General features: G+C 59.2%; 1 protein-coding gene across 3 annotated transcripts in view; it reads right to left on the bottom strand.

Annotated features, from left to right (window-relative positions):
- Nucleotides 1-377: 377 nt before the first annotated feature.
- Nucleotides 378-20,432, bottom strand: part of Dync1h1 (dynein cytoplasmic 1 heavy chain 1) — a 46,718-nt gene continuing 26,663 nt past the window's right edge. For 2 of the 3 annotated variants that reach the window (XM_010607218.1, XM_010607220.1), the window contains exons 35-78: nucleotides 19,998-20,225; nucleotides 19,521-19,751; nucleotides 19,284-19,424; nucleotides 18,911-19,144; nucleotides 18,604-18,810; nucleotides 18,401-18,522; nucleotides 18,105-18,270; nucleotides 17,540-17,703; nucleotides 15,925-16,054; nucleotides 14,499-14,632; nucleotides 14,109-14,223; nucleotides 13,878-14,039; nucleotides 13,577-13,791; nucleotides 13,293-13,497; nucleotides 12,603-12,776; nucleotides 12,393-12,512; nucleotides 12,078-12,198; nucleotides 10,646-10,841; nucleotides 10,182-10,299; nucleotides 9,886-10,101; nucleotides 9,347-9,559; nucleotides 9,141-9,268; nucleotides 7,519-7,672; nucleotides 6,776-6,922; nucleotides 6,539-6,689; nucleotides 6,206-6,459; nucleotides 5,997-6,131; nucleotides 5,832-5,926; nucleotides 5,564-5,738; nucleotides 5,321-5,396; nucleotides 4,693-4,853; nucleotides 4,498-4,609; nucleotides 4,358-4,418; nucleotides 4,163-4,286; nucleotides 3,969-4,082; nucleotides 3,267-3,437; nucleotides 2,937-3,154; nucleotides 2,736-2,839; nucleotides 2,225-2,436; nucleotides 1,612-1,765; nucleotides 1,290-1,432; nucleotides 1,036-1,204; nucleotides 826-953; nucleotides 378-694 (exon numbers count right to left, since the gene is read on the bottom strand). In XM_010607218.1, coding sequence (XP_010605520.1) covers nucleotides 566-694; nucleotides 826-953; nucleotides 1,036-1,204; nucleotides 1,290-1,432; nucleotides 1,612-1,765; nucleotides 2,225-2,436; nucleotides 2,736-2,839; nucleotides 2,937-3,154; nucleotides 3,267-3,437; nucleotides 3,969-4,082; nucleotides 4,163-4,286; nucleotides 4,358-4,418; nucleotides 4,498-4,609; nucleotides 4,693-4,853; nucleotides 5,321-5,396; nucleotides 5,564-5,738; nucleotides 5,832-5,926; nucleotides 5,997-6,131; nucleotides 6,206-6,459; nucleotides 6,539-6,689; nucleotides 6,776-6,922; nucleotides 7,519-7,672; nucleotides 9,141-9,268; nucleotides 9,347-9,559; nucleotides 9,886-10,101; nucleotides 10,182-10,299; nucleotides 10,646-10,841; nucleotides 12,078-12,198; nucleotides 12,393-12,512; nucleotides 12,603-12,776; nucleotides 13,293-13,497; nucleotides 13,577-13,791; nucleotides 13,878-14,039; nucleotides 14,109-14,223; nucleotides 14,499-14,632; nucleotides 15,925-16,054; nucleotides 17,540-17,703; nucleotides 18,105-18,270; nucleotides 18,401-18,522; nucleotides 18,604-18,810; nucleotides 18,911-19,144; nucleotides 19,284-19,424; nucleotides 19,521-19,751; nucleotides 19,998-20,225 — 6,927 coding nt within the window. In that variant the 3' untranslated portion in view covers nucleotides 378-565. The remainder of the gene's footprint in view (nucleotides 695-825; nucleotides 954-1,035; nucleotides 1,205-1,289; nucleotides 1,433-1,611; nucleotides 1,766-2,224; nucleotides 2,437-2,735; nucleotides 2,840-2,936; nucleotides 3,155-3,266; nucleotides 3,438-3,968; nucleotides 4,083-4,162; nucleotides 4,287-4,357; nucleotides 4,419-4,497; nucleotides 4,610-4,692; nucleotides 4,854-5,320; nucleotides 5,397-5,563; nucleotides 5,739-5,831; nucleotides 5,927-5,996; nucleotides 6,132-6,205; nucleotides 6,460-6,538; nucleotides 6,690-6,775; nucleotides 6,923-7,518; nucleotides 7,673-9,140; nucleotides 9,269-9,346; nucleotides 9,560-9,885; nucleotides 10,102-10,181; nucleotides 10,300-10,645; nucleotides 10,842-12,077; nucleotides 12,199-12,392; nucleotides 12,513-12,602; nucleotides 12,777-13,292; nucleotides 13,498-13,576; nucleotides 13,792-13,877; nucleotides 14,040-14,108; nucleotides 14,224-14,498; nucleotides 14,633-15,924; nucleotides 16,055-17,539; nucleotides 17,704-18,104; nucleotides 18,271-18,400; nucleotides 18,523-18,603; nucleotides 18,811-18,910; nucleotides 19,145-19,283; nucleotides 19,425-19,520; nucleotides 19,752-19,997; nucleotides 20,226-20,432) is intronic. The other variant, XM_010607219.1, reaches the window with a different exon arrangement.

Raw genomic sequence — 20,432 nt, 5'->3', positions numbered from 1 at the left:
CCCTCAGTGCCTGGGGCTGGGCTGCCCCAAGGCCTGCTACTGCGTTGTCCCCTGGAAGACACTGTCCTTGTGGCAGGCGGTGCCAGCCTATCCCACCCTGCCACCATGGACACGGGAAAGGCTGAGCCACACTGCTGCCACCCTGGGCTGGTGCAGGGATGGCCATGGTGGGGCCAGGACAGGTGGCGGAGCTGAAGGAGACAGCAATGGCATGAGACGAAGAGGACACTGGGCTCTGAGGGCTGGCTGGGCCCAGGGACCCAGGACCCAGGACCCAGAGCACCATGGTCTCCTGCAGGCGTCTGTGTGGCTGCAAAGGGGCCCATTGGTCGTGCAGAGCCTGGGGAGGCTGAGATGCGGCTGGCAGGAGACTCAGCCAGGTTTCATTTAGTGTTTTATTTCATAAAACAGCTGCTCTGTCCTCCAGCGTCCGGTTCCCACCGTCAGTCTCACCCCACTTCTGCCCACTCAGACCCGCCTCTTCCTCTCCAAGTCCATACGTCCGCATTCGGGGACAGGAGGGTGAACACTGACCCCGTGGTCACCAGGAGCAGCATGTGCCAGGTCACTCGGTGCACAGGACGGCCACACCGCGCTCGTAGAAGCTCCGTGGATCTTCCTTCGTGGCGATCTCGAAGTCCACGGTGAAGATGAGGTCAGCCCGGGTGAAATTCAGGTAAACAGGCAGGGTCACCTGTGGGGAACAAGTGAGGAGGCTGGTGGTGGCCCAAGGCAAGGGGACGCAGGTGGAGAGCAGCAGGGCTCTGGGGAAGGAAATGCTGTGCTCCTCAGTGTCCCCTGCACAGAGCGGGGCACCGCACTCACCACGCTGGCCTTCTTCTCTGCGTTCGTTTGCTTGACCCAGCGCAGCTGTGTCAGTGGGAGGACGGTGGAGATGGCGTTGGACAGCGACAATTTGTTGTTATTGCAGGTAGCTCCCTGCAGCTTCAGGCCTGTGGGGAGGAGGGGGACACTGGCCTGAGTGGAGGCCACACAAGCCCCCAGTGGGCACTTGGGAGTGGGCCCTCGGCTCACCAGTGACTCCGAAGCTGCAGGCATCCAGGGCGGCGCTCTGGGCAGTGGTGACGTTGACCTCCAGGCACAGCTCCTCCAGGGACCAGCTGTTGGCCTGGGCCACGTACTGCCTAGTGGCCGTGATGTAGGCCTCAGGCACGAACAGGCCGCCCAGGCACACGTGGATGTTCTGTGGGAGGCAGGGCAGCCACGTCAGGCGGGCCAAGGGCAGCGAGGCCGTGTGGCCCAGCCTGAGACCCAAGCTGCCTGCCAACCTTGAGCTCCTTGGCGCCGCCTGACGCAGCCGCCAGAGAGATGCTCTGCAGCTGCTTGATACGGTCGCTGAAGTCGGACACCCACTGGATGACGGTCATGCCGGCGGGCACGGTGTAGTGCGACCAGCTCTGGGGCAGGATGCCTGTGCGGGGAAGCGAGACCGGCTGGGCTGGTGCCCATCCCGACCCGCAGGCAGGACCGAGCAGGCACAGTGCTGCTGGCCCCAGGGAGCTGCTTGGGGCTCCTGGCCACAGCAACAGGGACGGGGCCTCAGAGGGCAGAGGGCAGAGGGCTGGGTGGGGAGCGCGGGCGGCGGCGCACCTTTGACCAGCGCGTTGATGAGTGTGCGCAGGTAGTTGGTCTGCTTCTTCTTTCCCTCACACACCTGCACCACGTCGGCAAGGTCCTGGCGCACGTCCTGCAGCAGCTTGGCGCCCATCTTCACCTCTCTCTCAAAGAACCTGAACAGAGGGTCCTAGTGTGGCAGGAAGAGCAGCAGTGAGGGGTAGGAAACCAGTGGGGGAGCCTGGCAACCTTGGACTTGGCCGCCCAGAGCACAACTGCCCTGCTGCAGAGGGAGTGGTGTGGCCCAGTTGGCTGGCAGCCTCGAGGAAGGGCTGCTGCTGCCCCTAGAAAGCTGTTTAAGAGGGTCACTCAGATGGGTGTGGTGGTGAGGACCTTTAATCCCAGCACTGTGGGAGGCTGAGGCAGGAAATCTCTAAATTTGAATCTAAGTAACTTGGAGAGATCCTGCATCGAGATAAAAACAAGAGGTGGGCCGGGGATTTAGCTCAGTGGCAGCGCGCATTTCTTGCAAGTGCAAGGTCCTGAGTTCAAGCTCTACCAGACAAAAGAGAAATAGAGAAAGGGGGGAATGTTGCTCCACCTGAGGGCCTGGGGCCAAGCCGATTTCCACCCTGCTCCACGCTGGTACCTTGATGTTCTCCACCGTGCGCTTGAGGTGGCTCAGCACCTGTGGGATGAGGTGCAGCCAGTTGGAGACGGTGGTGTGCAGTGTCCGCATCCAGGCTGGGCGCCCATCGGATGTGGAGTCAGTGCGCGCCTTCTTCTCTGTCTCCGCGTAGGCCAGGTCGTCCTCATCCTCCAGCACCTGCATCTTCAGCATCTTGCTGATCATATCCACGCCTGCGGGCGGAGGGGTGAAGTGCTCAGGAGAGGGGACAGAGGAGGCAGTGCAGGCCCAGGAGGGGGCGCTCCCGCCCTTGTCTGTGCCCCTGTGCCTTCCCTGGGACCCACCGGAGCGGCCAGGACAGTGGACTGTGCCAGCCTGACGGTGCCCGAGCTCCCCCTGCTGGTGGCACCTGCTCTACCCTGCCCTGTGGCCTGGGAAGGCAGCTCCGCTCAGGTACCCCCAGCCTCGCTGCCAGAGTAGCAGGTGCTTCCTCTGGTCCGCCACAGCTGGGCAGACGCAGATGGGCACCTACCTTGCGTGGTCAGCAGCACACGCTCGGCGTTGTTGGGCAGCCCCAGCCAGGACGGTGTCTGGGTGTCGGGGAGCAGCTCCACCCACTGCACAAACTCCTCTCGCCTGGGAAGTGGCGGGAAGCTGGTCAGGGGTGGCCTGGGGCTGTGGCCAGCTCCCCCTCCCCTTCTGTCCCATCTCAGCCGAGTGGCCTCCAGGGCACCTGATGCCGTCGGGCATCTGAATGTCCTTGTGCCCGTCCACCTTGCACGCCAGCTTGAATTCGCTGTCGAAGCTCCGGGTGGTGAACAGGCGCTCCAGGAAGGTGCTGAGCAGCCGCTGGTCGAACTCATTGTCCACGCGGCCGCCATAGATGGACTGGGCCATCAGGGTCTTCAGGGCCGCCCATGGGATCTTATCAGGTGAGATGTTCTGCCGGCCCTGGGAGGCAGGTGTCACATAGCTGCGGCCAGGCACCCCACCTAGGGCAGCAGCACCCCGTCCCCTGCCCGCCCCTCTGCATGCTCCCCTGGGGTTGAGCGCTGCTGCTTGCCTTGGCCGTGTCATCCAGCCACGTGTCCACAGTGTCGCAGGCGGACCGCAGGTCTGACTCCCCGAACTCGTACTTCTTGGACCACCCCAGCGGGGCATAGCGCAGGCGCTCCTGGATGATGGCGTGGAACCAGGCCAGCAGGAAGTACAGGCGGGCTCGCTCGTTGGGAGACTGGACAGGGAGGGACCAATAGCACAGTTAAGGAGAGCGGTGCGCTGCCCGGGGCTGTGGCACTGGCGTGGCAGTAGCACTGGTGCACAGTGGCCACACACACACACGCTGGCCCTGAGCTCAAAGCCCCTGGGCACAGGAGCGGCCGAGCAAGGCGGAGGTGGCTGCTGGGGAGGGCACGCAGCCATGTTCTCAGTAACGTGGCAGCTGGCATCACCCGGCCAGCAAGATGGGACGCAGGAGCCGCTGCTGCAGATCACGACGCCCAGTGAGGTATCGAGGTGCAGGAAGCGCTAATGGATAGGACTCTCGCCTCAGCCCCCACCTGCCTGGCACCCTCTGTTGGGGCTCCATGCTGGGACACAGCTCTGGTGGCTTTTCTGTGGGTCCTCCACGGGCACCTCACCAGGAAGAAACTGCCTGCCCTCAAAGGCAAGAGGGACCCACGCCTTCACCATGATGGTGCTGCTCGCGAGGAGGAGGACCCGGCGACTGGCTGGCCCAGGACCTGCCCGGCACACAAACGGTTACCTTGCAGATCCGTGACACGGGGATGCTGCTGAATGTCCGAAGCATGTTGGCCTTCACCCCCGGTGGTGGCTCAAACACGAAGATGCGGCCGGCGCGGAGCAGGTTCACGGGCACCTGGAGTAGGATGGTGCTGTTGGGCCCGGGAGTTGCAACCCCGCCCGCCTGCTCGGGTTCCCGCTGGCCTCTGCACTCACCTTGGGGTTGATCTCCATGGTGAGGAAGAGGCGGAAGCAGGCGTGTGGCTGCAGGGAGTGCAGCTTCTTCTCCAGCTGCATGAGCCAGCCGGGGGCCAAGTGCACGTTCTTCAGCATCACCCACCTGCGCGAGGGGGGGCCTTAGCTACTGTGCCTCGGCGGGGAGCCCGGGACAGGCTGGACCCCCTGGCCTACCTGCCGGACTTCACAGCTGTGTTGATGGCCTTATCTGCTTGGTTAAAGCCTTCCGCTGAGCCTGGGATGAGGAGGCACAGTGTCAGCCTCGCACCGGGGCCCACAGGCTCACCCCCACCTGAGCCCGGCCAGGCCCTCACCGATGGCGATGGAGGTGATCTGTGTGTTCTGCTCTGCCGCAAGGTCCTCCACGTGCCCGCTGGCGTCATAGCCAGGCACCGAGCACATCAGGACGGGCGTGTTGGGCTTCACCTGCATAGGCAGAGGCACAGTGAGCGCGTCCCCAGGGCAAGTGCAGGGATCCCCGTCCCCCCGCCATCCTGGCCGGGGCTCACCTCCGTGCCCACAATGTGTGCCAGGTCAAGCGGCTGCTCCATGATGGACATGAAGGACTCCCCGAGGTTGGTGGAGACGAACACATGGGCCATGGCCAGCAGGCGGTCCGGCCGGAAGGCCTGGATGAGCAGCAGGCGGTGGATGGCCTGGCCAATGGGTGCTGAAAGGAGGGGCCCAGCTCAGCCTCCGGTTGGTCCCAGATGCCGCAGAAGGCCCCGGGAAAACCTGTCCAGGCCCCTGGGATGGCAACGCACCCCTCCCCAGGTGGAGCTATGGAACCAGGCAGCACCTACCACCTGCACTCATACCCTCCTGCATCGGCCTCCCAAGTGCTGGCATGTGTCACCACCATGTATGGTCATTTCCTACTTCTAGGCCAACTCTTCGTAGGAGCCACTTTCTTAAAAAATCCCACAGTGAATAGTCACCTTGAGAACTGGTGACTTTATAGAAATGTCATTTTTTTTGGTAGCACTTTTGTACCAAGTTATAACCAGTCCTTTCAAAAAATATTTAACTCTGGGCCCGGGGGTGTAGCTCAGTAGCACTACGCCTGCCTCAAAAGCACAAGGTCCTGCATTTGACCCCCAGCGCAGCAAACCCACTTCACACGCAGGCATGACTCACTTGTGGGGGCCTCCTCGCTCCAGAGGTACGGTACGGTCTGCTCGGGGGAGCTGCTGTCCAGCCAGATGCCGAACTGCTGTGGAGATGACACAGGAAAAGTCACCAGGAGATGCAGCTGACTTGTGCCACGTCAGCACGGACCTCGGAGCCCTTCTGGCCCTGAGCTATGTGTCAGGAGAACACACCAACTCGGCCAGGGCCTTGCTACACACTAGGACATGGGGCCATGCACAGGACAGTCACCTCGTCCGCCTGAACCTTGGCGATCAGATCCTTGAATGCGGGCAAGCAGCTCAGCCGCGCCACCGCCTCCGCCTGCTCCAGTGTCAGCCCCGGGATGGTGGGAGTGGAGCCAGCACTCAGCACGATCTCCTTGCCCCTCAGGAAGTGCTGGAACTCGGCGTCGTGGGTGGGCTCCCTGTGAGGGGCTCAGGTGGGCAAGGGCACTCGGCACTGCGACCGCAGCCCTGGCATCATTTACAGAAACGCGGTGGGTGGTGTGTGGCCTTACCCCACGGTGCCCTTCAGCTTGATCCTGGCCAGCAGCATGGCAAAGGTGATGTGGTCCTGATGCAGCATGCCCCTGGCCACTCGGTTAAATGCCACCTGGGGTGGGAGAGGGTCAGTGTGGCTCGCCCTGCCCTGCCACCCCCCCACCTCAGCCACTGCACCCCACCTGGAAGAGGTCCTTGGTGATGGCAGAGAGGCGCTGCGTGTGGTCTGTGACGCCCCGGAGGCTGGGGTTCTCATACAGGACGTTGTGGTAGATGTCCAGGAAGAACTGCAGCGAGTACTGGTACAGGAAGTGGACCTGAGCATGCACATCAGAGCCCGCCCACCCACCCGCCGCAGGATGTGCGCTCCCCCCCACGGCCCAGGCCTCACCTGCTTGAGGGACTCCATGGTGAAGTAGATGCTGCTACAGGCGGTGGACAGTGGCAGGTACTGCTGGGACACGGTCTCCACCTCCTGCATGACAACGTCGGTCTCCTCCACCTTCCTGGTGACCTCGGCGGCCTCCCGCTTCAAGTTCTCCAGGGTGCCGATGATGGTGTCATCGTCCAGGATGCGGCCCTTCACCTCGTTCAGGGCTTGCAGCAGGGACTTCTCGAGCTGACGCAGGCGGAGCTGAAACTCCCCTGGGAGGCCAAAGTGTGGCCACTTGAACATGATGTCGCCCCTTCCACTGCCCACCCACCCACATCCTGCCTGCCGCACCTTGCAGCTTGAGAAGATCTGAGCGTTTCTCGTCCACGTCGGGCCTCTCTGCCTTTAGGACCTCGTTGAGACACTGGCTCTGCAAGCTGCTGCGCGTGACAGTGAAGTTGACGAAGGTGACGCGGGAGCACAGGTCGGGTGGGAACTCCACCTGCACGGGCAGGCGATGCTCCAGTCAGGGTGAGGTATCCACCCTGCAGAGCCGCACCTCACTCCTGCCCCGCAGCCTGGGCTTACGGTCGGGTCTCGGGTGGACAGGAAGATAACGAAGGACGGAGACAGGTCGATGTCCTGGTCCCCGAGGGTGATCAGCACGCGGCCCCCTGTCCGTCGGACTTCACGGTTCAGCACCGGGTTCAGAACCGGATCGTAGCTCTCCACATCCTGCACAGTGCGCCGCGCACACCTGGGTCAGCGTACTGCGAGCGGCTTCCCGGGCACAGTGCCCGGATGCCCCTCCTGCCCAGACGAGCATGGTGGCTGAGCAGAGGCCAAAGGCCAGCAGGGCTGCCTGGTGGGTGCAGCCTGCGGCAGAGCGCCGGGACCCTCCTGCTCACACAGGAAGCGGCAGCTGCCCCGTAAGACACGTCCCTCTGCGCAAACTACACAGTGCTGACCCAGACCCTCCTCTAAGGGGAATTTTAAATGCAAACACTGCTTTTGTTAGTGACACTAAGAACTGAACCCAGGGACTTTGCACTGAGCTCATTGCAAGCCCCTTTTAAGCTTTTCTAACACAAGGTTTCACTATGTAGCCTAGGCAGGGCTGGGCTTGAACATTAAGCAACCCTTCTGCCTCAGCCTCTGGAGTGACGGGTTCTAAGGTTGCGCTGCCATGCCTGGCTGGGCTGCACAGGCTGCTCTGACATCAAGGGTCCAATGGCTCCCATCACCAGTGTCTGCACCAGGCAGTGCAGTTTTACCGCGCATCCGCCGTGTCTGAGGGCCTCAGCCTCCGTGCCGGTCTGAAGGACACCCACCTGGACCAAGAGCGGGTTGCCGAACCGCAGCGCGCTCTCCAGGTTCTTCCTGAAGGCGTCATCCAAGAAGCTGGTGCGTGTGATCTTCCGGTCCTTGTACTCGTTCATGATGAACTCCGTGGCCTGGCCAGAGGGGTCGATGATCAGTGGGTACCTGTGGGGAGGCCGGAGCACATCATATGCAGCACCACAGACCAAGCCATGCCCGACTGGTCACCTGCCAGCACAGATGCCCTTAACCCTCCTCCTCCTGGGGCTGCATCTTCACACCTCGTCCTTCCCCTGACAGCCTGCTCTGTGCTGCCTTCCTGGGCTCCAGCGGTCACAGAGCCCCCCCAAGCATGAGGAGGTGGGGAGCACAGAGACCCCTCCCTGCCCGCCCCAAGGGACAGCTGCTGAGTCCACAGGGAGCACACACCCCACTGACTGCCATACCTGTTGCCTCAAGCCCTGCCTGGCCCACTGTAGTGGGAACCCATGGCCGTGTCTGTCTGTTGCCCCTCCTGGGCCTCTGCTGTAGGACCCATGGAGTCTAGAATCTGTCACTTCCCATGTGCCAGTCTACTGCTGAGTGACACTAGGGGCAGAAGCAACCGGCGAAGCAGCAGCCTCCAGCGTCCTTGTCAGCACTGCCTGGCCAGGGAGAGGGTCAGCTTGTGACCTGGAGTGGAGGCTAGCAAGTCTTGTGTTTCTGCCCCCAGACACTGCCACATAGCCAGTGTCTGGGAAAGATGTAGGGGTGTGGATGAGGTCACAAAAGGCCCAGGAGTGTGTCTTAGAGACCAGAGGGAACTGAGCCCAGGTGCTGCACAGGGGAGGCCCAGCTCCCAGGGCGAGGTGACCTGCAGCCCAGCCACCAGCACAGAACACAGGCAGTTGTGGCCCCGCCGGTGAGACACCATAGCATTTTTTGTTTTTTGTGGCAATGGGGAAAGAACTAAGGGCTTTTGCACTGAGCTATACCCTCAGCTCTATTTTGAGGCAGGGCCTTGATGAATTGCCCAGGTTGAGTTTGAACTTGCAATCCTTCTGTTTCAGCCTTCCACAGCACTGGGGTTTACAGCCCTGTGAAACAGTGCTGCTGCCAGTAGTATTTCAAGATTGGGACTGTCTTAACATGCATCCAACCCATCTTGTGAGGTCACATGAACATTGGGTAACTCATTGGCAACTGCTTGCCTAGCATGTGTGTAGCCCTGGGTTTGCTCCCCAGTACAAAAGAGAAAAGAAAGAAAAGACTGTAAGACAGACCTATCACAGAACAACTCAGACAAGCAAAATGTGAGAAGAGCTGGGACGAGTGGCACATATCCACAAGACCAGATTCTGGGAGGCTGAGGCAGGAGGATCGCAAGTTCAAGATCAACCCAGGCAACTTAACAAGACTAAGATGATCTTAAAGGGCTGCTGAGGTAGCTCAGTGCGAAAACCTCAGTTTAACCTGCAGTAAGGCCTCCCCGACTATTAGAGATGAACACTAACACTTGGCTTTTTTGACACAGGTTCTCAAGCTACAGCTCAAGCAATCTGCCTGCTTCTGCCTCTCATGTGGGGGGACTACAGGGTGGTGCCACCACACCTGTCTGGGCTGAGCAGAGACCCCACTGGGCCCCGGTGTGCACCTGTTGAAGCGCTTCAGCATGATGGCGTTTTCCGTGCACAGGTCGTCGGCGGGCAGGGAGCTGGCCTGCCAGCGTAGTCTCTCGTCGGCGTTGGACAGGTACTCGGTCCTCGCGATGTCTGTGCGGAACTGAGGGTGCGGCTGGTCAGCCCTGTGCCCTGGCCCACTGTGCCCACCGTCCCTTCACCCTGGCCCTGGCCCATCCACCTGGATGTTGGCCTGCTGCAGGTGGTGCGACCAGGTGGTGAACAAGTTCTGCCTCATCTGCTGGTCGAAGTAGCCAGCGTAGGCAATGAAGGCAGCGGACAGCAGGCAGTCCCCGGCAATGGTGGACATCTGGTTCTTGAAGGTCTCGCTTGTCTTCTCCCACCTCTCCCGCTCAGCTGACAGACTCTTGAGAAGAGCAGTGCTGCGGTTCACCTGGGAGGAGAAGCCAAGGGAAGACACCCAGGGTCAGCGCGGCCAAGGGAGGAGGCAGGGCACCGATATTCAGACCTGAGGTGTACGCTTCGACCCAGGGAGAAAGGGCCTGGGGTGAGAGCAGCAGGTGACGCCTGGAGGGGAACATTGTGGGGACATGTCAGGAGAAGGGACAGAAGTGGACAGGAGGCACTGGCAAGGGGTCCCACGAGGCAGGGACAGATGGAGGGGTGGCGGCATCTGCCTACCCGCAGACCCTGCCTGCACATACCCAGGGCCCCTGAGCCCACCGCCACAGCCCGGCCATAGACCCAGGGCCTACACACCTTTGCTTCTACAGCTGCTAGGTCGGCCTTGATGGCCTGGGCCTCCGAGATGAGCACAGCGTACTCCTCCTTGTAGCGCGCGATGCTGGCCTCCAGGTCGCGGATCATCTGCTCCACCTCGTTGGCCTTCTGCTGGTTGTCCTTGGCGTCGTCCTCCAGCTTCTGCAGCTCGTTCCGCAGGGGCTCCACGCGCTTGAGCATGTCGGCATAGTTCAGCTGTGAGGGGTGAGCGGGCAGGTGTTACGGGACGGGACAGGCAGGGTCGGCGCTGCAGGGAGCGCCTGGCCCTGGCTTACCTGTGCGATGGCCCACTTCACCATGGGGCCACAGGCCAGCGAAGCCCGGTTCACAATCTCATAGTTGTAGCTGGGATTGGACATGTAGTTTTTCTTCATTTTCTCCCTTATGGCATCACTGTGAGGGTGGAATTTTACCTCTGAACATGCACAGGACAAAGGCATTTTCAAGAAGCCAGTGACACAGAAGGGCCCAGCTCCCATCTCGCTGCTCCAGTGATGCTGGGACAAGCCAGGCTTGCAGGGGACAAAGCTGCCAATCAGGGACAGACTCTCGGGCCAGGCTGGGGAAGCAGGTGGCGGTCCTGAGTCCAACCTCAGGCAAGAGTGACACCCTCACGGCACCCACAGCTACTCAGGGTTGAGAGGACAGGATATGGGCACTGGTGCTGCTGGGGGAGACAGCAGGAAAGCACCACGGGGTGCTCCCTCCCTGAGGACGTGGCTGGCCCACTGTTCCCCACCTGATCTCCTCAGCGGAGAAGTTGACGATGGTGGGGATGAAGTTCTCGCGCATGATGATGGAGCGGATCTGCTTCCAGTCTGTGGTGCTCTCGCCCAGCAGCAGGCAGATGGACTCGAGCGCCAGCTTCACAGCGGCGGGTGGGTTGGCCATGGACCGCACCTCCACCAGGTGCTGTTTCTTGATGGACTTGACGGCTGGTGGTGGCAGGTGGGGAGGGGCAGGTGAGAAGGAGCCGCTAGTTGGGCTGGGCCCCGCCAGGGAAAGTGGGAGCCGCATGTTCTGGAAATAGCTGGCAGCACCTGGCTGTACCCAGCCCAACTCCAGACGCCCGGAGCAGGGTGTCACTGCCTGGGAACTCAGCAAGGCCCTTTTTCTCAACGTAAGAACAGGGCTGAGAATGCAGCTTAGTGCAAAGGCCCTGGGTTCAGTCTCCACACCACAAAACAAAAAATTCCAATGCCTTTTATACTCTCTCAAACCCTGAAATGCAGCCAGGCATGGTGGCACATGCCTGTAATCCCAGCACTCAGGAGGCTGAGGCAGCAGGATCACTGAGTTCGAGATCCACCTGGGCTACATAGTGAATTCCAGGTCAGTCTCAATTACATAGTGAGACCCTGTCTCAAAACCAAAAGCCATTTCCAATGCCTTTTATACTCTCTCAAACCCTGAAATGCAGCCAGGCATGGTGGCACATGCCTGTAATCCCAGCACTCAGGAGGCTGAGGCAGCAGGATCACTGAGTTCGAGATCCACCTGGGCTACATAGTGAATTCCAGGTCAGTCTCAATTACATAGTGAGACCCTGTCTCAAAAAACCAAAAGCCAAAACCCAAAACCAAACCCAAACCCTGAGATGCAGTTTTCTAGCTTGACATTTTAGTAAGACACAGGTGAAGTAGTTACTCAGCAAGGGAGCGCAAAATGAAGTCCTCACCCAGATCCACGTGAACAAGGAATAGCCTTGTCTCTGGTGGTGTCTCTGGGATGTGGACACAGACACAGTGACCAAGGTGGGGCGCAGTGCAAGGGACCCGCGCCCCCGGGGACTGCAGGCAGACAGCGGTAACTCAGAGGCCGCTCCTAACCCTGGCCACAGCCTGAACGCTCAGAAATTGCTGAGCAGGGAGGGTCATCAGCACTTCTGTGCAGCATGTGACCTGAATTCTGTCCACGACCCTGGTCACAACTCCAAATGGACGAGAACTCCGTCAAGTTCAAGGGTTAGGTTCAATGTTGACCTTGTGGGGAAATCTGATCCGGCTCTTGTACAATTCAGTCAGTGTCCAGAGTCATGGAGAGAACGGAGTTTGTGGGCCGAGGCAGTGCTGTAAGCATGCCTTTAAAGGTGCTTGGTGATATGCGCAGTCTGGCTGGCCTCAGCCCCTGAGTGCAGGAGAGCAGGGTGCAGCACGCCCGGCAGGACCTACCATTCTGTGCCTCGATGACGGCGGGCTCCACCTTGTCCAGGTCCTCCTTGACGCTCATCTGCTTGTCTGCAATCACTTCCTGCTGCTTGTGGAGCTGCTCCTGGATTTCCTGGCTCATGACCTAGGAAGGAAAGCGGCTCAGGGGTGTCTAGGCTCCGTGTGAACATGCTGCATGACTCAGTCCTGCCACACATGCGAGTCCACGCACAAGGGCACATGGGTCCCAGTGGCCCTGACGCCCATTTCCAAGCAAAGTTCCCACTTTCACTGGAACCTGAGCTGGCCCAAGATGGCCCCTGGAGGGAGAGGAAGTACCTTCTTCTTCTCGGCCTCCTGTTGGTCTTTCACCATCTTTTTCAGCTTGTCATTGGCCGCGGCATTCTTCACCTCCAGCTCCTGGCTCTTTATCCTCAAGTCTCGGCGCAGCTCTTCCACCTAGGCACAGAACCCAGACCGGGAACGTAGGGCCCAAGCGTCCTCCCCACAGCCCACCACCCCGAGGGGCGAGGCCAGCCCGCACCCCACCTGGTCGACAGTTTCCTTGATCTTCCTGAGCCCAACGTTCAGGTGCATCTGCTGCTCCTCCAGCTCACTGCGCTTCTCATGGAAGAGGTTGGCGTAGTGGTTGATGAAGTCTAGGTAGTGGCGAGGGGTGATGGCCATTGTCCTGCCTCCCCGTTTGGCTAGCCGGGCATTGGCCTTGTGCAAGGGAAAGTTAAAAGCTTTCACTCTCCCCGACGCAATGGGCAGACTCAGAGAGGCCCCGCCTCACCTCCCTGGACTCAGGCCAGCCCAGAAGTCAGGACGTGTGTGAGGGCAGCCTGGCTGTCTGCAAGCTCACATAGGCCCCTGCAGGTTTCACACAGCGTTCCCAGCAGACAGGAGCAGCCTGGACTTGTGCAGCCCAGGATTCAGGGTAAGGAAAGGGTCAGCAGCTGAAGCCAGCAGGCAAAGCCTGTGGGCTTCACGGCTCTGTAAGGAAGCCTTGGCCACACCTTGTGTGTTGATGTGGTCCCTGATGCCTCCTGGTCCGTAGGGCAAGGGGAGCCTGGACACAGAGCGGCAGGGATGAGGAGGAAGGAGAGGACAGCTCTGCAGAGGCAGAGCCCATGGGCAGGGCAGTGTGACATCAACGAGAAGCCTGAGATCCATGTTTACTTAGCCCAGCAGGACAACAAACTCGCTTCCTGTGCCCTAATCCATCACTGAACCCACCTGGTGAAGTGTCTGATGGACGAACACACAGCTGTTCACAATCGCTTCACGGTGCGATGGTGGCTGAGGCAGCTTGTCGTACACCACCGGCATGTAATCGGGCACGGCGTAATTCGGCTTCTCCAGGTCCATCTTACTTGTGAATTCTTTGCCGACTTGATACAGGGCTTCCGTGGACCAGTCTCCAAACCAATTCAGCACACACCTGAGGAAGATGTCAACCTGAGGGCCGCCACCAGGTGTGGTCACCCTGGGTGGGGAGCTGTGGTCCAGGACCAGCGCACCTGTTGAAGAGGGCAGGCGACGTGGCCGCCCGGTCCTTGAGCCCCTCGGAAGACGGGTTCATGGTGAACACGACGTGCAGGTTGCGGATGACCTGGCTGGTGAACCACTTGTACAGCTCCTCATGGGAGTCCAGCATGAGGCCCTCCTTCTGTGCCCCCTCCTTGCACTGCGTCATCAGGGTGGCATACTCGTCTCCTTCGAAGAGCCCGGGGACCTGGGGAAATAACTTGGCAGTGACACCTAGGCCTCACAACGCGCCACCGGCAGACACAAATCACCACACGGCCCGCTGCTACTCACCTCTCCGTTCGCCAGGAGAGTGTTCATCCGCTCCAGGAACCCAGAGTCCAAAACATTGGACTCATCCATTATGAACGCAATCTTCTCATTCTTGCAGCCGGAGCGTCTCAGCACTGTCCGCAGGTCTTCGTCAAAGTCCTCCCCAGTGTACTTCCTGTGCACCTGCGGAGGTAGCTGGGTTAGGCCCCACTCGCGCCCGCTCAGTAGGAAACAGGGTCTGCACACACCCACCTTGATCTGGTACACACTCAAGCCATTCATCCAAGCCACGAAGCGAGACAGGGTGGTCTTTCCCGCTCCGCTCACACCGATCAGAAGCAAGTGGCCTTGAGGCTGGCGGAATATTCTGGAACACAATTGGATAAATGTCAAGGCTCATGTGCCTCATTTCCCTGACATGTCCTAAACTGTTTTAGTACCGAAACTACAGTATTTTGAGATACATCTGAACTTGTACACTAAACGCCATCTGGCAATTATTTGCCAAATCCAGTGGGGATGCAAACAGCAGCAAGACATGGTCTGGCTGCTCTGGACTCAGGAAGAATGAAGAGAGCGCCCGGCTCTGGCCAGCGGCGCGAGCCGGGCTCTGGGCCAGGAGCAGCGAGGGCACAGGCTCACCTGTCGATCCTGAGCACATGGTCCAGCACCTCATTGAACAGAACCAGTGGGACATCAAGTTCTTCTTCGTAGAAGACTTTCAGCCTTGCCTTGACATAATCTCTCAATTCCTCTTGGTCTACTGGGATGTAATCCTGTAGAGGAAAAGTGACAATCCAAACTGCCACATCAACTATAGCCCCTCACACTACAAAGAAATTGCTGAAGAAAGCAATGAAAAATCCCTTTTAAAATGCAGCAGCAAACATTAAAGTTGCCAAAAAAGAAAGTTGCCTAAAACTTGTGCTTTTGTGTGCATTTCTATTTAACTTGTATATTTGGAGCCATAGATAAAACAACTTTACAGGCTGGGGTGTAGCTCAGTGGCACTGTGCCTGCCTTGGAAGCACAAAGTCTGAGGTTTGATTCTCAGTAAACTAAACTTCACCAAATGTGCAGAGAGGAGCGCATGACCCTGGAGCGAAGCGCACACCATGCAGAGGCCCATCCTGCCAGAGTCCATGTGCTCCCCAGCCCTCTGGGGGGATGGAGGGCTGCGCACGGTCCAGACCTGAGTGTAGGTGCAGGATTCCCACCCAGACTGTGACTGTCACCAGGACCACAAGGTTCAGCACCCACCCCAGCTGGGGACAGCAGGACAGCTCCACAGCTCACTGCTGGAGACTTGGGTGGGGTGGGGCCAAAATGCTAAAGATCCATTGAGGGTGGGATGTGGCTCAGCGGCAGAGTGGCTGCTTAGCGGGGTGGAGTGGGGTGAGTCCTTGGGCTCCAACCCTGGCAACAGGAAGTGGATAGGCAGCGCCAAGACCACCACAGGGAAGGGCGTCCTGGCAGCGCAGAGGTGGTGAGGAGCTGGCCTACCTCGCTGTTTCTGGCTGCTGCCAGCCCCTCTGCCAGCCTTGCTCTCCCTGAGAAGGGACTTCCTCCATTCAGCGGCAGGGCCTTGTGGACTGGCCTTTGATTCAGTGCTCAGATGATTCCCTGCCAGCACTTGAATCTGACACAGCATGCAGGCCAGTGGTGGCCAAGGACCCCGCAAGCTGCGGTGGGCTATTTATATCCCTGAAAGCTCCATGAGGTTTGCTGTCACTGGCACAGGTCATGTCTGTTAATGAAAGTGACGCCTTCTGTCCCTCATCTCCAGCATCTCCAGCATGGTATGTGCCACGGCCGGGGCTCCACTCAGCATTTCAGAATGGGACTTCACACCAACTGACCATCACAGCTGCCCCAGTTTTGATGTGAGGAGAGTGAAGGCAGTGTCCCCCATGGCTACACGCTGCAGCCTCCCAAGTAGAGCCAGAGCTCCTTTGTGGGGAAGTGACACACGCCCAAGCTCCCTTGACAGCACACTTCGTTCTGGAGCCACAGGTCTGGGGAGCGCTGGGTGGAGGGTGGAGTGCGAGAGCAGTGGCTCGGGCCTCACCTTGGACAGCCAGTTGCTGTACAGGATGGGCCGGCTCATGGCCTTCTCCTTGTCTATGTTGGGGAAGTGCTTCAGAGCCACCATGTCGATATTCTCGTCTGTCCAGCGCCGCTCTTCATCCTCCACCAGCCTGCGGGAGGCACGGTAGCGGGTGAGGGCCAGCAGCTGACTCAGGCCAGCAGCCTCCTAGTGCTGGAACCACAGGTGCAAGCCACATGCTGGGCCTGAATCTGGTTTCTGAACTTGCTAAAAAGAAATGCTCCCAGTATTACGGAGGCGTGGAGAGGACAAAGACAGGGAAGCACAAGGGCAGGGTAGTGACGAGGTGGGGCTGGAGTGTGTGGCTGAGGGCTACTGCTCTGCTCAAATCTACACCAAAAATTTCAAAATAAACAGACATTTCTCAGGCGAGAGATTTATCTCAGTGGTACTGCCACCTGTCTCACAAGAAGGTCCTGAGTAGGATGCCTGGTGCACCCCCAGCCAAAATCATCTCTCTGGTGTTAGGGGAAGTCTGTGACTATTAGATGTTTGTTTTTTTCATTAAAGAGGGCGAGCAAGCGAAAGGAACTGTCCTAAGGACAACAAAGACATCCCAGCAGCAGAAGCCCAGTGCAGGAAGCAAGGGGCCAGTGTCCTCAACCCTTGCCCACCTCAAGGGGGCGGAAGTGAGACTCCAAAGGGCGCAGAGAGAGAGGGGGAGGGGGAAGGGGCAGCCCCAGAGACCACTGCGCATGCCATCGGTCCTTGCCAGTCCAGACCCAGACAATGCAGACCCGGGAAGTCGAGCGAGGCATCTCCAGAGACCACCCCTCTACCTGCCAGCCTTAGAGCCCTCCTTGGCTTCGCCCAATTCGACAGTTAATCAGTTAGGATGCATCGCGTACTCAAACTCCACAGTTAAGGCGCACAAACTTTACTTCTCGTGAAGAGAAAAATGAGCGCACAATATAACAAGGGACCCTAATACTAAAATACATGACAGGCTGGGGATTTAGCTCAGTGGCAGTGTGCCTGTCTCGTGAGTGCAAGGTCTCGAGTTTGATCCCCAGTAGTTAAAACAGAACAAAACAAAACAAAAACACTTGAAATTAAAAACCAAGAAAAAGAAGTAAAAAAACCAATAGACCAAACCAGGCCTGGTGGCCCATGCTTGTAATCCCAGATACTTGGGAGGCTGAGGCAGGAGGGCTATAAGTTCAAGGCTAGCCTGGACAACTTAGTGAGACACTGTCTCAAAATAAGATAAAAGAAAGGAAGGAAAAGAAGGACAGGAGAGAGGGAGGGAGATGGGTGAAGACTGTACTGAATGTGAGACAAAGGCCCTGGTCACACAGATGAAGGATTTTAGATGCTGACAGGTAAAGGCCCTGCTACAACTCAACTAGCAAAGCACCAAGTGGTTCTGACCCTCCGGCCACCAGCACCTGTCCTGCAGCTCTGGGTACTTAAACTCCAAGGCACGACAGGGCCAAGTGGCCACAGGAAGGAAAAGCTAGTGGCCAGCTCAAGCTGCCAGTCCTTGAGAGCAGAGTGTGGGGCAGAGTGCTCTGGTGAGGCCACCATGGCTGCCCTGCCAGGGACAGCGGGAACAGCAAGGCCTGGCCACCCTCACCTGTCCTGGAACAGACGGAGGGCTTCGTGTGCCCAGATCCGGATGAGGCCCTCCACAGGCAGCGTCTCCAGGGGCCTCAGGGCTTCGAAGATTCCTCTCACCCACCTGGTCATCTCACGGGGTGAATAGATATAGTGGGGCTGTGTGTCCTGAGTGAATCGCTCCTGTGCGAGAGAGAAAACAGCAATTGGCAACACATACCTTAAGATGCGGAGAAGTCGCCAGTGGTACTGTGAAATATTTTATACTAAAGACAAAGAGCCAGGTGTGGTGGTGCGCACCTACATTCCTAGCGCTGAGACTGAGGCAGGACTGCAAGTCACCCAACATGGGTAGCTTAGCGAGACCCTAATAAGGGCAGGAGTGTAGCTTGGCGCAAAGCCGAGACCCTTCTGTTTCAGGCTCCACAGAGCTGGAATTACAGGCACAGGTTACCACATCCGGCAGGGATGGCACCTTTGAGCAATGGGCAAACATGCAGCCATCACATGCGTGGCCTGAGTGACACACACAGTGCCCTGTGTGAGGTGCACCCAGCCCAGGTGGCCTGGCCTGGCACCCGCACCTGGGACATGGTGTAAAACTCCACCATGGCGGCAGTGAGCGGCTCTGCATAGGTCCGCAGCGACGGGATGAGCCTCAGCATGGCGCGGTTGAAGGTGCCATAGATCTGTGTCAGGGAGGCGGGCCCCGGGTAGTCCACGTAAACCACAGGCACATGCCGCAAGAACCTGCACGGAACGGGATGGCATCACCACCCTGTAAGTCACAGCACTTTTCCTTCTTCCCGTCTACAGCGCCAGGGATGAACCCAAGGTGCCACACAGGGTATGTGACACGGTGGCCAGAGTGCTGCGCTACCTGTGTGAGAGGGGCTTTCTTCCGGGGTCGGTGGGGGGGTTGCAGGCCCCGACGAACTGGATCCGCTCCAGTTTCACCCACGTCTGGTCTGAGGTTCGGTAAAAGCCTCCATGCTCCACCATCTGAGGAGAGAGAAGCAGCCCGTCAGGAGTTGAGGCAAGGACCGGAAAGACACCGAGCATGGGGGCCGGGTGGCTGCAGACCTGTCTGATGAAGGAGATGACTCTCTGCGTCCCGTATTTGTCCATGTCCGGCAGGTTGATCTCGTCACAGAACAACACCAGCCACTTGCCCAGCTGCACAGGGGCCAGGACAACCCCGTTGGGCGTGCGCCTGTACTCGCAGTAGTGGTCAAAGGTCTTCAGCAGGAGCTCTGGGGTGGTGGCGCTGGAGAAGTTGAGGCCCACGACCTTCGGGCGGGAAGTGAGGCCCATGAAGAGGGAGGCCGCACTGCAGCCTGCAGCCTGCAGCCCACTGCCCCACAGCCCCACAGCCCCACAGCCCAGCTACCTCCATGTCGGGCAAGGCGCGGAGTGCACTGAAGAGCGTCATGGTTTTGCCTGAGCCGGGAGGGCCGCACAGCACCAGTGGCTTGTGCTCGGCTAGCCAGGTGTACAGGAGGGCCTCGTGCCGGACTGTATCCAGAGTTGGCACGACCACATCTGGGGCTGCCACCTTGTGTGTCTCCACTTCGATCTGAGGCACCTTGGCCTGCCACGGGGACCACTCTCCGCTGATGGACACCTGCGGCCAGGGACAGCAGGCGAGTCACCCCATTGGTTTTTGCAGAGGAAAGGCCCTGAGTTCCTGGCAACCCCGTGACATGGAAAGGATGAATTATACCAACACAGCCTAAGTCCTTGAATGGGGGCTGGGCACTCACCTCGTAGTCGATGATGGGGATGTTGGGCGCCGTGGGCAGTGGCACAGTGGTGATTCTCCGGATGTACTCACCCAGCTCAGCCCTCATCTTCAGCCGGCTGTCTCCAGACAGGGACCAGAGGATGGCGTAGACCAGGTAGCGCTGCAGAGGGTGGAGACAGCATTTCCCTGACACTCCAGCCACAGCCATAGCCACGGCCCTGCAGCCTCGCCCGCCCCAGCCTGGCCCTCACCCCACCTGGATGTAGCGCTCCAGCTGCTCCATCTGCATGGGGAAGTCAGGGTGGTTGGCATTGTACTGTGCCACGTTACGGCAGGCCTGGTGCAGCATGGAGAAGAGCGAGCCCAGGCAGCGCAGGCGCGTCAGGTCCATGATGTGCTCCAGCTGGAAGGCGTGCTCCAGTGCCTTGGTGACCAGGCCATTGGACGTGAAGTACGGCTGCATGATGGTGGCCGCGTCCCTCTGTATCTGGAGGGGAATGGACAGTGGGATGCTGGGGCGCTGCGGCCCAGGGGAAAGGGGCCGAGTCTCCCTCCTTCTAGAAGTGGTTCTCGCCACCCGACCAAGACAAGGGCAGTCTTTTGTCAGGTTGCAGAGAAAAGGAGACGATTCAAGGGACTCCCTGATCTCCCTAACGCCTCTTCACTCCACACTGCCATAGCGGGCCTTGCTCAGGAGCAGGTGTGGGGCAGACGTGATCACACAGCCTCATACCTGCAGTGCAGGGGAGGCGGCCTCCTCGCCCTCATCCTCCTGGCCCTTGCGCCGACGCTGCGCCTCGTCCTCCCCCTCATCCAGGGGGATGCTGCGCAGCCGGGCCAGGAAGTTGTTGAAGATCATGTCTGTGCTCAGAACATCCTCACTGAACCAGACCATGCCGCAGCGTGACACCGTGGCCAGGGTTGCGTACTTCAGGTCCTGCACTTCGAACATGATGCGCACCTTGAAAGGAGACATCACACACAGGTAAGGGCGGAAGCCTGGACCGCACAATTCTTACCTCCACACGCCACAAGGGCCATTTAAATTTAACCTTCTGTGCCGAGTCTAAAAACAAAAACATCTAAAATTCACGTTTCTACAATGCCCAGGTCCTCTCTTCTCAAGGATCTGGGCAGCAAGCCTGGTAGAGAGGCAGGCAGATCAGGC

Source organism: Fukomys damarensis, unplaced genomic scaffold (genome assembly GCF_012274545.1).
Source record: "Fukomys damarensis isolate Sample0158 unplaced genomic scaffold, DMR_v1.0_HiC HiC_scaffold_21, whole genome shotgun sequence".
NCBI classification, from domain to species: domain Eukaryota; kingdom Metazoa; phylum Chordata; class Mammalia; order Rodentia; family Bathyergidae; genus Fukomys; species Fukomys damarensis.
Note: the sequence above shows the minus strand (reverse complement) of the source record. Positions and strands in the feature narration are given on the sequence as shown.